A 15,935-nucleotide genomic window follows, 5' to 3' on the forward strand; every position below is an offset into this window, starting at 1 on the left:
TTTCATTTTCCAACAGGACTTGGCACCTGCACACAGTGCCAAAGCTACCAGTACCTGGTTGAAGGCACCATGGTATCCCTGTTCTTAATTGGCCAGCAAACTCTCCTGACCTTAACCCCATAGAAAATCTATGGGGTATTGTGAAGAAGAAGATGCAATACACCAGACCCAACAATTCAGAAGAGCTAAAAGCCACTATTACAGGTGCTGGTCATAAAATTAGAATATCATGAAAAAGTAGATTGATTTCAGTAATTCCATTTAAAAAGTGAAACTTGTATATTATATTCATACATTACATACAAACTCATATATTTCAGATGTTTATTTTGTTTAATTTTGATGATTACAAATGACAACAAATGAAAATCTCAAATTCATCATATCAGAAAATTAGAATATTACTGAAGACCAATAAAAACAAAGGATTTATAGAAATGTTGGCCAACTGAAAAGTATGAACATGAAAAGTATGAGCATGTACAGCACTCAGTATTTAGTTGGGCCTCCTTTGGCCTGTATTACTGCAGCAATGCGGCGTGGCATGGAGTCGATCAGTCTGTGGCACTGCTCAGGTGTTATGATAGCCCAGGTTGCTCTACAGGTGCTGGTCATAAAATTAGAATATCATGAAAAAGTAGATTGATTTCAGTAATTCCATTTAAAAAGTGAAACTTGTATATTATATTCATACATTACATACAAACTCATATATTTCAGATGTTTATTTTGTTTAATTTTGATGATTACAAATGACAACAAATGAAAATCTCAAATTCATCATATCAGAAAATTAGAATATTGTGAAAAGGTTCAAAATTGATGGCCCCTGGTACCACACTCTAATCAGCTAATTAACTCAAACCACCTGCAAAAGCCTTTAAATGGTCTTTCAGTCTAGTTCTATAGGCTACACAATCATGGGGAAGACTGCTGACTTGACAGTTGTCCAAAAGACGACCATCGACACCTTGCACAAGGAGGGCAAGACACAAAAGGTCATCGCTAAAGAGGCTGGCTGTTCACAGAGCTCAGTGTCCAAGCACATTAATAGAGAGGCGAAGGGAAGGAAAAGATGTGGTCGAAAAAAGTGTACAAGCAAGAGAGATAACCGCACCCTGGAGAGGATTGTGAAACAAAACCCATTCAAAAATGTGGGGGAGATTCACAAAGAGTGGACTGCAGCTGGAGTGAGTGCTTCAAGAACCACCACACACAGACGTATGAAAGACATGGGTTTCTGCTGTCGCATTCCTTGTGTCAAGCCACTCTTGAACCACAGACAGCGTCAGAAGCGTCTTGCCTGGGCTAAAGAGAAACAGGACTGGACTGCTGGTGAGTGGTCCAAAGTCATGTTCTCTGATGAAAGTAAATTTTGCATTTCCTTTGGAAATCAAGGTCCCAGAGTCTGGAGGAAAAGAAGAGAGGCACTTCATCCACGTTGCTTGAAGTCCAGTGTAAAGTTTCCACAGTCAGTGATGGTTTGGGGTGCCATGTCATCTGCTGGTGTTGGTCCATTGTGTTTTCTGAGGTCCAGGGTCAACGCAGCCACATACCAGGAAGTTTTAGAGCACTTCATGCTTCCTGCAGCTGACCAACTTTTTGGAGATGCAGATTTCATTTTCCAACAGGACTTGGCACCTGCACACAGTGCCAAAGCTACCAGTACCTGGTTGAAGGACCATGGTATCCCTGTTCTTAATTGGCCAGCAAACTCTCCTGACCTTAACCCCATAGAAAATCTATGGGGTATTGTGAAGAAGAAGATGCAATACACCAGACCCAACAATTCAGAAGAGCTAAAAGCCACTATTAGAGCAACCTGGGCTATCATAACACCTGAGCAGTGCCACAGACTGATCGACTCCATGCCACGCCGCATTGCTGCAGTAATACAGGCCAAAGGAGGCCCAACTAAATACTGAGTGCTGTACATGCTCATACTTTTCATGTTCATACTTTTCAGTTGGCCAACATTTCTATAAATCCTTTGTTTTTATTGGTCTTCAGTAATATTCTAATTTTCTGATATGATGAATTTGAGATTTTCATTTGTTGTCATTTGTAATCATCAAAATTAAACAAAATAAACATCTGAAATATATGAGTTTGTATGTAATGTATGAATATAATATACAAGTTTCACTTTTTAAATGGAATTACTGAAATCAATCTACTTTTTCATGATATTCTAATTTTATGACCAGCACCTGTATGTGCTTAAGATTTTACAGTTAGATAAATAGCAATATAATTGGACTTAAAGGTATATTAGAGGATATTTGTGAATTTTGAAAAGACCCACCCTCTCCACTAAAAAAAAAAAAAAAGCACATGCACAACCCTGTACCCGCTCCCTGGAGGGCACGCCTATTAAATGCGTGCAAGAGCATGTGCAAGATCATTTCGCCCCTGAGTTTACATCCCTGAACAAATTTACTTTCCCAAAGATTTACATTTTTTCCACTATGTCAGACTCACCACCGGTAAGTGAAAATGAGGACGAGCACATAGGTGAGCCAACAGGTAAATGTATTAGTATCTTCCAAATAAATCACTTAGCAAACTTTAGATTTTCATGAAGACCTACATACATATGTTTAAATCTATAATCTGCCTGCCACAGCACCCCCTAGCTCCACCCTGCTCAGAAACACTGAGTTGAAATCTTCATCCTTAAATAAATGTTTAAACCAACACTGAGTACATTTTCAACCTTAAAAAAACATTTTCATAACTTTTCTGATTATACGTCGACTTGCAACTAAATACATGACACCTCTGTCCCACATTCAGAATCACACAGAGTTTTTACGTTTTATTTACAAGAGCAACAAGAATCTGGAAGCAGAGAACTGCAGGAAGTCAGAGGAATTTCTAATTGGTCTGAGGGGAGAAAGTAAACTGATCAGGAAGGAGTTGGTTGATGACAAATGACTGATTTGCTTACTTGAGAGGTAAATGGGAGGTAGCATGAATCTGTAGGGGTTTGATTCAGTGGGCTTTGCAGACTGTACTCTAGAGGTCCCACAGAAGGAGAGTGAGATCTGAAAATGCTGGTACTTGTAAGAGGCGATGTGCTGGAAAGCGAGCAGGCAGGTGATGAAGACTAAGAACTGCAGCACACAGGTGAGACCCTTTTCATGAGAGATGAACTGAGGTTCACTGGCAGAGTCCACATTGAAAGAATTTCACAAGAAGACAAATTTCAACAAGAAGGATATTCCTGGTTTATGTCTTTGGCTTGAAAACTACCAGGGGTAATCATCTGGGAAAAGATAGATGATCCTTCACCTCCTTATATACAAGCTAACCATCTTGATTGAGAAATGTCCTCAGGTGTGCAGAAACATGGGTTGGCCCACCCACCAGAAAAGTCACACCAGAAAAACAGAAAAAAACCCAAAGACCCTAACACTGTCATGGTGCAAGGGGGTCTCTATCGCTCTCACTGGCACTGACAACTTAGAGGAGGATGGCAGTAACTAGTGTTGTAGTCGAGACCAACTAAGACCAAGGAATACCGAGACAAGGTCAACACCTTTAGAGGCCATAACTCTGTACTCCTTGGAGAGGTCTTGACTACAACACTAGCAGTAAACATGCCACACAGAACAACTACTAATGTACAGACTGCTTTACAGCCTATGTTACTTCCCCTCTTCCCATTTATTATAAAGGCGGATGTCGATGCAACTAAATTTCCATGAGAGACTGTATAGTCATGCAAACTGTGCAGGGTTGATATTCAGGCAATGCTGCAAGTTCCTGCTGGGAATGTTTTGTTTTACTGTGAAATTATCAAACATAACATTATATTCATCTGTTTCATGGCTCTAAAACTCATCAGCACATCAAATAAGTTGGGTGAGGTGGGGAAGGGGGGGGGGGTGGGCGATCGTGGCAGTACAGGAATTTGGTACAAACCAAAGGTAAACGTTTCTTATTTTCAACATTGTCATATGACAACGTTTGGCCACAGTTAGATCATTACCTCATCACTATTTATCTTTCCCACTGCCACTGGAAACAGAAGTGTAATTCAATCCAACTGCAGGAAACCCGGAGATCAGGATTCTGATTGTCAGGCTGGTCCTCATGGGAAATGTGGTCTTCCTCCAGCCAAGAAAAATAGAGCTTTTGTCAAATGGGGGGAAAACAAAATCTACCAGAACTGAAAGATTATTTAGAACCGCTTTAAGTTTTTAAAGCAAAGAGAAAAAAAAAAAAAACACGGAAATTTGATAAGTTTTTTTTTTTTTTTTTTGATGTTTAGCCAGTAGCCTACACTTGTACAATGGAGTCAAACCAAAGATAGAAATTACTATTCTTTTCTTAAAATCTAGTATACAGTGCAACGATATGACAAAGACAGAAAGAGAATTGTATAAATAAATAAAAAAATGTGTATATGTGTGTTTCTGGGCTCTCCCTTAGAGATAGGTTAAGGAGCTCAGTCATCCAGGGAGTAGAACCACTGCTCCTCCATGTCGAGAGGAGCCTCTCCCTGGTGAGGTGTTCCATGCACGTCCCACCGGGAGGAGGACCAGGGGGAGACCCAGGACACACTGGAGGGACTCTGTTTCTCAGCTGGCCTGGGAGCACCTTAAGGTACCCCTGGAGTGGCTGGAGAGGGACGTCTGGGCCTCCCTACTGATCTGATGAGACCCAACTCCGGATAAGCTGAAGTAGATGGATGGATGGAAAAAAATATTTATTTAACCAGTGTAATTATTTCCCTTTTCTTTTAGTAAATAAAAACACATCCAAATATTATTATCTATTTTTATTTATAAAGCAGAACTGGCCTTCTTGGGTCCAGGGTGCCAGCTGGCCACCCATTGGTGGCGCCCCTGCTGCGCTTCCTTCCAGCTCAGTTCCGCCATCAGCCAAATGAGGGCGCTGCTGTGCCAAACAAACCCACCCATCCATGCATATTTCAGATGCTGCGCTCCTTCCACCCCCCTCCTCTGCATCCAGCCTCCCTTCCAGAGGCAGGGAAAGATGGCACCGCCGCTGACAGCCACTCCTCCCGGCTTCATGCCTCCTCTGAAATGGCTCCGATAGACCGAGCAGCCTCCTGACAGACAGCCGCTCAATGATCCGCTATTTCTATGAGACACCGACCAAAAGAAAGAGTGGAGCAGCTTTATCCCCACACCCTGACATCCTCCAACATCTGCACAGACTGGAGGCTGCGCTTCTTGGTTCCTATTCTCTCTGCTGGTGGATCCTTATCCTGTACTATTACTGTTATTATCAGGGACCAAAATAAAGACCCCAAATCACTTAAAAAGGGGGATCATTGAGAAGGACAGCGGAGGAAGATGAGGTAAGAGGACGAGATGTGGATCTGCTGTACAAACATTAAGGATTGTAATTATCATGCACGTTTTTCAACTTTAATTAGAAAACGGAAAATAAGGAAATAAATAAATGTGCACAGAGAGTCTAACAGGCTGGAGATTGTAGATGGATCAGCTGAGAGGAAAATCTGCTGCCATGTGTCAGATGGAGGCTGTCAGCAGGTGGAAATAATCAGACAGCAATCAGATTATATACATGCACACCCATTTGATTTCATAGCTTTTTTTTATGTCATAAAGTCATCATGTGCGCATGCAGGGATTTAGACCTGCATGGCCTCACACACCTCCCAGCCTGGGAGCCAATCAGCTCACAGTATACTCTCCAGTGCACTGAGACTACCCTGTCTCTGGGATGGAAGCACTGGGTTTACTGGTTGGCTGTGATAACCTATCAGGAGACATGTAGCTGAAAGCCAAATTCTCCACCCAATCAGCTGCAGTGCTGGTGCAAGTACTTTGGGTGGGGTTTGGCTAATAGTCACAGTACAGGAGTTAGTTACCATGATGTGACTGGTGTGGAAATCAGCTTTAAGCTGGTTATCTTAAAATGAGTCATTGGAAAGCGTATTTCTGAGTGTAGAAATGAGGAATATTCAATCGAAAGCTTTAAAGATTGAAGGTTATGGATAAAGTGTGACAGTGCCATGCAAAGACTCTTGTCCCTTGGATTTTTTTGGCTTTATAACCAAAATCTAATGCTTTTCATGCAAATTGTGTGATAGATCAACTCTGAAATAGTGACATTCAAAGCTACAACTTAAAGGAAACTATAGTGATGGTCAATACTTTTTTTATTTAATTGATGAAACTGACAGTAACTCTGCAGGTTAGACACCAGTCCTATTAGTTGCTCATATCAGTGTAAAGAAATGTGAATTGTTCTTGTGAATTATGTTCATGTATCTCTTTGTTGCGTCAGTTTCATCGTTCAGTAACTAAACCAAAAGCTCATTGTCATTTTTGTGGAGCACATTAGGCATCATGTAAAATGCAGCTCTTTGCCTTTTTAAAGGGGTGCAGGTCGCTGTGGTTTACAGGAGTCTGTACTGCATGCAGCTTTTCTCTAGGTGGCAACATCGACTGCAGCTCCAAACAAAGCACCACTTCCCTGCAGCTGAATGTTGATCATTTTTATTCAGTCCGACTTCAATCTGAACACGAGAACCTGATGATTTACGCTCGAGGTTCACTTCTGAAACATAAAATGCCAAGTAAGAGATGATGTAGCAAGTCTGCTGCTAGAGATGGTTTGATTCAATGCAGGTCATCAGCTGGTTTCTAAATAGCCATCAGTGTTATGCTGTTTAATATTCACCTTTAACCTGATGCCTTGTTTTGTGTTTAGTACAGTCACACAAGAAAAACCATAATAGAGTAATATAGTATTCTAATTTTAAGAACTTTCCTCATGCAAAGTGATGTTTCAGAAGATAATATCCATATGCCAACTCCTGACACAAAGCACAAAACTAACAGTTAGTTAGTTGGTTTCATTTCAGTTTGTTAACGCCGGCTTACCGTTTCATTTTGGATTGTCTCATGAAACCCTAAAAGCAAATTGTTGATTTTATTGAGCCAGTGTCAATAGAAGTACTGGATGTGTGTTGGCAGAAGCAATTGGTGGTATCTGTGTGACTATAATAGGACGGTGTTTGCTGAATTGATGTTGGACCAGTTCTAAAAAGACCTCTGTAGATGTGAACATTATACATGGATTTCAAGTCCTTTATAGAGGCCAAACCCTAAAAAGTGTGCAATCCAAGAAAACAAACTTTCCTTGTAGGTTTGTTGGAGATATTTGATGAACAAACTGTCAAAACTGAAAGCATATGGAACAACTGCAAAACCTACTGAGGTAAGGCCTGGAAAGGAAAACTTTAATTGTAGAAAGAGCTATGAGGCCAATGGTGACTCTGGAGGAGCTGCAAAAAATCCACAGCTTATGATGCATTTACACACAATTCAAAGTCAGGACAAATAACTGTGCTTTAAACAAACTATATCCTTAATGAACAGCATGGTGGCACCATTATGCTGTGGGGATGCATAATGGACACAGATGGAGGCTGAAGCTAAACAGTCCTGGAAGGTAACCATCTGATGGTTGCAGAAGACTAAAGCCCTTTGTACACTACTCTTTTGAAACCGTGCCGAGATCGGTCCGAGCACGGTGACCGAGATAACTGTTGAGTGTAAATGGCACGCACAACTGAACCTGACTGTGCCAGACACAAGTGAATCGCAATGAACTGGTAATAGTTCATCAGTAGGGCTGGGCACGGTTCAGTTCTGGCTCGGTTCTCAGATAACAAAGAGCGAATGAGCAGACCGCATCATCTCCTTACAGTCAGCCTCCGTAATAATGTAATTTAAGACATTCATTAAAATACTAGCTTCCCTACCTTGCCACGTGATATCCAGTGATTCTCAACGTCTGTCATTGTTTCCTGCATCTGTAAGCCCTGATTAGACTATCGTTTGTCGTATCCACTTCCCAAAAGCCGACCCTGTCAAGTAAATCCACCAAAGTCTGCCTTCTTCGCCTGACTCTCCGCAAACAACAAAATATCACAATTATAAACAAACATTCTGAATGGGCACTGCCATGTTGATTTGTTTGTTACCCTCTAGGGAGCAGTAGTACTGTAGATCGTCACTAGGAGGTGAGGAACCGTGCTAGCGCGGTGTGTAAACGGTCATAAGCAACCGAGCACGGCACAGTTACCTGATGCAAGCTCGGTCCGAACTAACTCAGCACAATTCTTTTTTCAGAGGGTAGTGTGAATGGAGTATAAGGTTCCCCTAGCAGCACGAGGACGGCCATTAAAATGCAGCCAAAGCTGCAATCAAATGGACTAGGTCCAAGCCTAAAGGCCCGGTCAAAGTGCAGAACCTAATTCAATTGAGAAACTACAGAGAGAGTTAAACACTGGTGTTCAATGGAACTATTATCACCTTCCTTCCACGTCCCAATTATGTGCTACTTCTTGGTGTTCTGATGAGATCCTTATAGAAAATGTTGTTTCTGATTAAAAAGTGAAGCATTTCAAGGAGGAGGAATGATTTTGTCCACGTCAGATTCTGGAGCTGAAATAAAGGATGTAGTTTGTCTCAAATACTGGTGGAGTTTGTAATCACTGGTTCCATTTTGACCTGTTGACTATTAATAGAAATATATATATATGCAACAAATATATACCTTATGTATTAAATGGGTTCATAGAGAATGATTTTATTACCCTGCATCCAGCTGCAGGTGTGAATACATGTGCTTGTCATTTGCCATAATGAAAACAGTTCATTTTAGGTGAAAGCAGCCTAGTTTATGAGTCATAATTAAGTATGCTGAGGCATCGAGATGTGTGCGGGGGGGCTTCACAGATGGATAATCAAATCTTTGTGAAAGAGAAGGAAAGCTCTTTTTCTTCCTTTTCAGCAATCTCTTCTGATCCCCCATCGGTGTGGCGTATTCTAAACAGCACGGCTCGTCTGAGTCATGCAGTGGTTGTGTGACAGAAAACGTGAGAGATCTTCTCTCCGTCACACACCTCTCATCATAATTTAATCCCTTCTTTCCCTCCTCATCACTTTACTAACGGGTGGATTCGCAGAGATGAAGGGATGAAAGGCAGATTACATTATGAGGAATTGCATGGGAGCAAAATAGACATGAAATCATATTATTTCAACATATTCTCAGTTATGTTGGGATCTTGATTTAGAACCAGTGGGTGGTCCAGTCAGTGGGGTTTTAAAATGCTTTGCTAATGAAGGTCTTTCTTTTTTCTTTTTTTTTTAACCATAGTACATGTTTGTTTGTGAGCTCCCAAAAAATTGTCATAAATTGCAGAAAAAAGAAAAAAAATGCTTTCAGCTAAAACATCTTGGTTTGAAAGCTGGAAAATTCTGATTTTTAGGCTTTTTAATACTTATATAATGTAGATGGGGATGCTGTTATTTGCCATCTTACAGAAGGATTCAGTTTTTCTGTCTTTTTGGTCACATTTATGTTTCAAATTATGAAGCAGAATTTAATATTAGCTAATATATTAGCACTAATCTTTTATTTAACCTTTATTTAACCTAGATTGTCGCATTTACATGAAAAATGTTATTCTTAACAACTCCTGGCATTTCAGTTGACCCCAATACATAAAAGATTATGACTGACTGATTTTATAATAGTTTCACCTCCATATATTTTTGTGTTTCATGGAAGACGGGTGGGTGGTTGGGGTTGTTTCTTGGGTTATGGGCTTATATATATATATATCTATATATATATATATAGATATATATATATATCTATATATATATATATAACTTCTTAAAAACTTTGTTTTCCATTTTTCATTAACCTTGGCTGGTGGTCTGGGGTCTCCAGAGACAAATCTCACTACCTTTGCCAGGCTGGCTTCCTGGTTCTCCTTTAATTTATGGAGTTAATCCAGTTTATATTGAAAAAAAGCGATAACACACTTAACCCCGTCCTTTAAAACCTGACTGATGTTTTCTATTTTATGCATGATGCTTTTTGTTTATGAGGTGAAACCAGTAGGATTTAATTAATTTAACAAGCTTTCACCATTAGAAAGTTATAGCACGTGATAAAATATCTTTAAAAATATCTTTAAACGTTTTTAGGGGGGCTAACAATTTTATATCCCAACTTTCTTTTTTTATTGTTTTAGTGGAATGTGTTACACTTTACTATCTTAAAGAGCAGAATTAAAAAGTATTTTACTCTGTTTAAACCCCCCCAAATATATTCATATTTTTGTTTGGAACTTTTTAATTCCTGGTATAATAACTTCGTCCTTTATGTGGAACACGTCGTCTCCAGTCTTACCCCTACATTCCACCCGTTCCATTTCGCTTACCGATGGAACCGCTTCACTAAGGATGCGTGTCCCGAGCCTGTAACATTATAACTGACCCCTCACACCACCACCATGGACTGTTCTCCCTGCTGCCCTCTGGAAAGAGGCTTCGCAGCATTCAATGCAGGACCAGCAGATATTGCAACAGTTTCTTACCCACCGCTGTCAGACAGCTTAACTGTAAAGAAAACTCTTAATCATGTCACAGACTCTGCATCACACTGATAACACCACACCAAAATTCTGCATATTTGCACCTTAAATATTTCATGCTCTGAACTTCCATATTGCACCATGTTTTATTTTCTCCCACACTGTTATCATTTGATCACAGCTGCACTTTATGAAATGGAAATGTTCTGAAAGCTGTGCTAAACGAAATTTCGTTGTGTATACACTCTGTGTATACGAAATGACAATAAAAATTGTTTAAGTTTCTTTTTTTAATTGCTTTAAAAAATAAAAATAAAAAATGGCTCCTATACTTTATAACACCACCTCCAGCCTCTTACCCCAGATAAATTAGCTTTTTTCCCCCTTAAATTCCTCCAAAGATTGTCTTTTGACTTCTGGACCAACTTCCTATGTTGCAGAGATTTTCACTCTTATCAGCATTTTGTCCTGTGTGGGGAACTCTTCCTCTTTCATGCTGTGTGTCAGACAGAAGGCCGTCCATCCCTCCTGCTGAGCGTTAATAGGCAGGTTAGAGTAACTGGCTGCAGTGCACACATGCTCACACAGAGGGTTGTGTTTACTCACTCCAAGCAGAGTTGTGTAGCTTAATATTAGAATGCAGCCTGCTGCTGCTGGCTCTGACCCTGCAGACCACAGTGGGGGATGGGTGCACACAGACTCAGCTAGTGGTCCCTTTACCTTCATCTACTTGTTCTTTTTCTTTCCTGTCCCCATCATTTCCCTCCTCCATATTCTGGTCTCACTTTTCTCTTCTCACCAGGCATCTCATTTCCACCTCACCAAGCCGTTACACTGTTTCCTGATCTGTCCATCTGTCTCTCCTCTTTGCTCTTTCCAAACAGGACTTTTTGAGTTGTCTGAACAACTGTATCTAATAATAAACCAGGCATACAAACAATAGGTTTAATTACATTTCTTTTGTTTTTCAGTTGATCTGCTCCTCAAATGTAGGTATCCATTACTTGATGAAACTTGTAATCATGTACTTTTAAGAGGAGTTGCAGCTCAGTCGCGGTCTGAATCCAGTAATGCGGTTAAAAAAAGATGCGTGGGAGATTTTGAGAACAGATTATCAGTCCCATGTCTAGGAGTTTCTAACAATTCCAACAGAATTAAACTTCTTGGTCTTTCAAATGGAGCAAAATGTCAACTACTGAAAGACTTTAGGAATTTATATACCGGTATTTATGTATATATATATATATATAAAACCAGCAGCAAATCAAATGAAAAATTTCTGGGATGTACATCCAACACTACCAGGTTGCATTTCAGACTGTGCAGGAGCTCAGTGATGCCCTGGACAGGATCTTGGTTTGAATGTTATTTGCAAAACACTAACCCAATGAGTTTATATATGTGCTATGCTGCTTAGTGATGCAGTAGCGGTAGAACTTGCAGCAAGAAGGTTCTGGGTTTGATTTCCGGCCCGGGTCTTTCTGCATGGAGTTTGCGTGTTCTCCCTGAGCATGCATGGGTTCTCTCTGGGTACTGCTACTTCCTCCCACAGTCTAAAAACATGACTGTTAGGTTAATTGGTGTCTCTAAATTCTCCTTAGGTGTGAATGTGTGCATGAATGGTTGTTAGTCCTGTGTTTCTCTGTGTTGCCCTACAATGGACTGGTGACCTGTCCAGGGTGTATTAGGGCCTCTTGCCTGTAGACAGCTGGAGATAGGCACCAGCACCCTTCATGACCCCAGCAGGGATAAAGCGTGATGGAAAATTGATGAATATGCTATGCTTTATCCATGCTTTAAAGATATGGTTAATCAAAACAGTTTTGATCTAATGCCCATGTTGCATTTTTACTCCTCTATTGCCCTACGGAAATCTGGTTGCCTCCAAATGAAGCCTGTTTCATCATGAACTAAGCAACTAAGCAAAACTCTAACTCACCATGCATACAGCACATGACCAAAAATTCTGCACAAATATGTCTCGTTGTCATTATCTCCAGCCTTAAATTCAAACTTTGGTGTATAATAAATAATTGTTCAGGTCAGTATACAGCAAACTACCCTTCTCAAAAACACGCCGATGTAACCTGAGAGGGTCGGATCTGTTAAAGAATGCACCATGCGGCCTAGAGCAATACTTTACGACAGTCTGAGCTGAATTTAAACACAAGAGCTAACGCTCTAATGTTGTTGTCAGGCAACAAAACAGACCTGACACATATCTGCCATATTTTTGGTTCTCTGATGTATGATTAATATAAAGATGTGAATGTGGCCAAGTCATTACTAGTAACTCCACCACTTCTCCATCTGTTCAAAGCGATCTGCCATCAGATTCCAAAACACAGAGGAAGACTGATAAACCAGCTGAAGCTGGTAGTTAAAGTCTAGTTTTCCAAAAAAAAAAACTTTAAACTATGATTTTATTTTTTATTTTTTTTTTACAAGCGATAGATATTTGTTTCTCTACTAGATTTTTAAGTCTAATAGTTTTAATTTTAATTTAAGGGCACCCCTGTGGAGACCAGTCCAAAACCCTAAACTGCACTGTTGCCCACATCGATTTCAGGACAAACTGTGTCATCCAGCAATTCTACATGATCAATGGAAACCCTTTCCGGCTGATCAGCGAGAAACATGTTAGTGAAGTGAGCGGAGCTGAAACCCACCAGCGGTTTACTTTCTGAGAAGAAAGTAGCTCTGCAGTTTAAACGGGATGGATTTGTTGGTAAACTGCTTTTAATGTTGAGCCTGCGATTTAAATCAGAAGATTTATCCAAAAAGTGGAACAAAGAGAATCAAATGCACAAATACATCTACATTATACACTGCTGCTTACTTTTATAAGCTTTTGTTGATTTATTTAACACATTTTAATAATAAAGGAGAGTTACCCAATCCTTTCACTGCTCACACTTAATATGTGCAGAACAGATGGACTTGTTTATTTTCCGCTCTCAACCTGCGTCACTTTAGGTTAATGAACATCAAGTATAAGCTGATGGATCACTGTGTGTATATAGATACTGGTTGGTGTGTGTATAGTGGTGTGTGTGTGTGTGTGTGTGTGTGTGTGTGTGTGTGTGTGTGTGTGTGCTCCGCCCCAGCCTGGCACGCCACGTCAAATAATACGCGAGGAAGCAAAGAGGGCCCATCGGATGAATTAAAATCTGTTGCTCGTCCTCTTCAACCTCGTTCCTTCTCTCCACCAGGGCTTACGCATCCCCACCCTGACCAATCAGGTGGCGAGAGTGGGAGGAGCAGGAGGAGGGGTGGGGGCTAGCAGCCTCCAGGGCTGGTTGCCCATCTCCCTCCTGTCACAGCTGGGAAGAGAAGGGATGGAGGATGGGAGGGGGGCACAGAAAGGGAGGAGGTAATCCAATGAGACAGTGAGGGGAGAGGCAGTACGAGGGCAACGCCTCACAACACCGGGATTCTCTCTCTCGGTCTCCATCTCTTTGACTCCCCCACCCTCTTCTTTCTTCTGCCTCTGAAGCATAAAAACCAAAGGACTCTCATTCTCCATTCAGTCTTCTGTACGTGGCTGAGGAGAGCCCTTGTATTTCAGGAAAATCTTTCATCCAAATTCTTCTTTTTGTCACTTTTTTTTTCTCCTATGGTTGCATCTTTCCCCTCTAAAGGATGATTTGGTGACTAAAATCCTGCATTTTCTCCTCTTACCTCTTTGGGAGCCAGCCTGTTTCAGAGCTGCTATCTTTGTTCTCGTTCACACAGCTGCTGAGTATAGTGTAGCTGCTAGTGGGGAAATAGGTTAGTGTGCCTGTTTGGTGCCAGACAGCAGAGGTGACTGCTTGTTCAGTGCATGGAGGAGATGAAGAGAAAAGGGTTGCCTTTTTGGCGGTAGCATTCTCCAACCTTTGCAACCATTCGTGGAGAAGGTGATCGTTATCTCCCTGCCTGACTTCGACCTTTACTGGGAGTGTCGGCGACAGATATCAGGACAGACAAAGACAAGATTGTCTGTTTAGTTCTCTCTTTATTTTTTATTGTTTTGCATATAATAGGATTTTACCTTAAAGGCTTGCATCATTCACCATGGATATCAACCTTCCGTCTCATCGATTCTACTTCCCCCAGATCTACTGTGCTGAACCTGGTGTGCAGCCGCAGCTCGCCGAGTTCAAAGTCAGGTAGGTTTTCCAACCAAAGGAAGGTGTTTAAAGCTAATTGATGAGAAAAATGTCATGTCTTGAAGATAAATCCCATGGCTTCCATCACTGCAACTCTCTTATCGGTTGCACACAGAATTTAGTTAATGCCACACAATGGGTTTTTTTCGCCAACAGATCCTCCAGCTGCTGCTGCAGCATATAAGGGCAGTTCTGTACATGGTGAGTGCTGCTCTGAGTGCCTGACTGCCCTTGCAGGGGGATGGGGCTGGATGTTGTAATGTATTAGCTAGCTGTGCAGAAAAGTGTTAGGGCATTGAGAGAACTAGGGGGCATTGATTGCCTGTAAAGAGGCTGGACAAGTCCACAACAGATAAGCTGATATTGCTGCAATTGAGTGAGATTTGCCATTAATGGACATGTAGTCGTCTATTTGGGAGCCTGTGGGGCTCTTTTGTTCTCTCTGTGTCTACTTCTGTCTCTTCTGTTGTCATTCTTTCTCTCCAATCAAAACTGGAAGTGTTCGGGGTGGCTTGTTGCATCCGTCAGCCAACGGCTGGCGTCATGCTCTTGTGGTTGCTGAAGACGCATGCTCAGATCAGCAACAGCTTCCCCTCTCTTTGTCTTGGTGGGATATGATTGTTCTGGATCGAGCTTTTGCAGTCAGGTGTTGCACTAAGCTAAGCTTTGGGATACAGGAAATAAACAATGGTGCTAAATTCCATTTTTCTGCAAGGTCTGACCTTCCAGTTCTGACATTAAGTGACAAACCGACAACAATCGAGCGAGTTTTAAATCTAACAGGAAATGAAGGAATTATGCAGATTCATGTATCTAAGCAAATGTTACTATCTACTTTTATAAAACTACAAAAAAGTGCACAAAGGTGCAATTGAGGGGAAAGTGTTTTAGGTGAACAAAAATTATGTGAATTCATAGTTTTGATTGATTTAGGGATTAACAAACAAAAAAATTCAACCCTTGGCAATGAGAGCTTGGGATGTCCTTGTAATCCAATATGAAATATATTTGACAATTCCTCCTCTAACAGCTCTGATTAGCACAGCTTTAAGGGACTCAGAGTTTTTCCCCACTAAGCTGCTTTTAGGCTGGACAGGCCTCATTGCTGGTAAAGCAGCTATTTTAGGTTAAAGCGTGTCACTATTACAGCCTGGCAGAGATCCCTGATATAACACTGAAGTCAAAGCTGAACCATGTACCAAGAAAAGGAGGAAAACTTTCTACGAAATGATTAATGACTCCAAAGGAGGGAATATGAATATACTCTTGAATTTAGAAGCAGAACACCTTTCTTTAACTTGATATCAAACATTTATGCGATCCGTCCCAGATCAGGAGAATAAGGTTCTATTTGCTGAGTATGAATCAGCGATGGGCCCTCT

The 15,935-nt window shown here is 41.0% G+C and overlaps 1 protein-coding gene across 3 annotated transcripts in view; it reads left to right on the forward strand.

Annotated features, from left to right (window-relative positions):
• Window positions 1-4,963: 4,963 nt before the first annotated feature.
• Window positions 4,964-15,935, forward strand: part of evlb (Enah/Vasp-like b) — a 40,667-nt gene continuing 29,695 nt past the window's right edge. The window contains exon 1 of one of the 3 annotated variants that reach the window (XM_038286099.1): window positions 4,964-5,332. In XM_038286099.1, the coding sequence (XP_038142027.1) occupies window positions 5,328-5,332 (5 nt within the window). In that variant the 5' untranslated portion in view covers window positions 4,964-5,327. Of the gene's footprint in view, window positions 5,333-13,736; window positions 14,554-15,935 lie in introns of those variants that run through there. The other 2 variants (XM_038286098.1, XM_038286097.1) reach the window with 2 other exon arrangements.

The sequence above is a fragment of the Cyprinodon tularosa genome, unplaced genomic scaffold, assembly GCF_016077235.1.
Source record: "Cyprinodon tularosa strain WSP-4 unplaced genomic scaffold, ASM1607723v1 ctg22, whole genome shotgun sequence".
Lineage (NCBI taxonomy): Eukaryota > Metazoa > Chordata > Actinopteri > Cyprinodontiformes > Cyprinodontidae > Cyprinodon > Cyprinodon tularosa.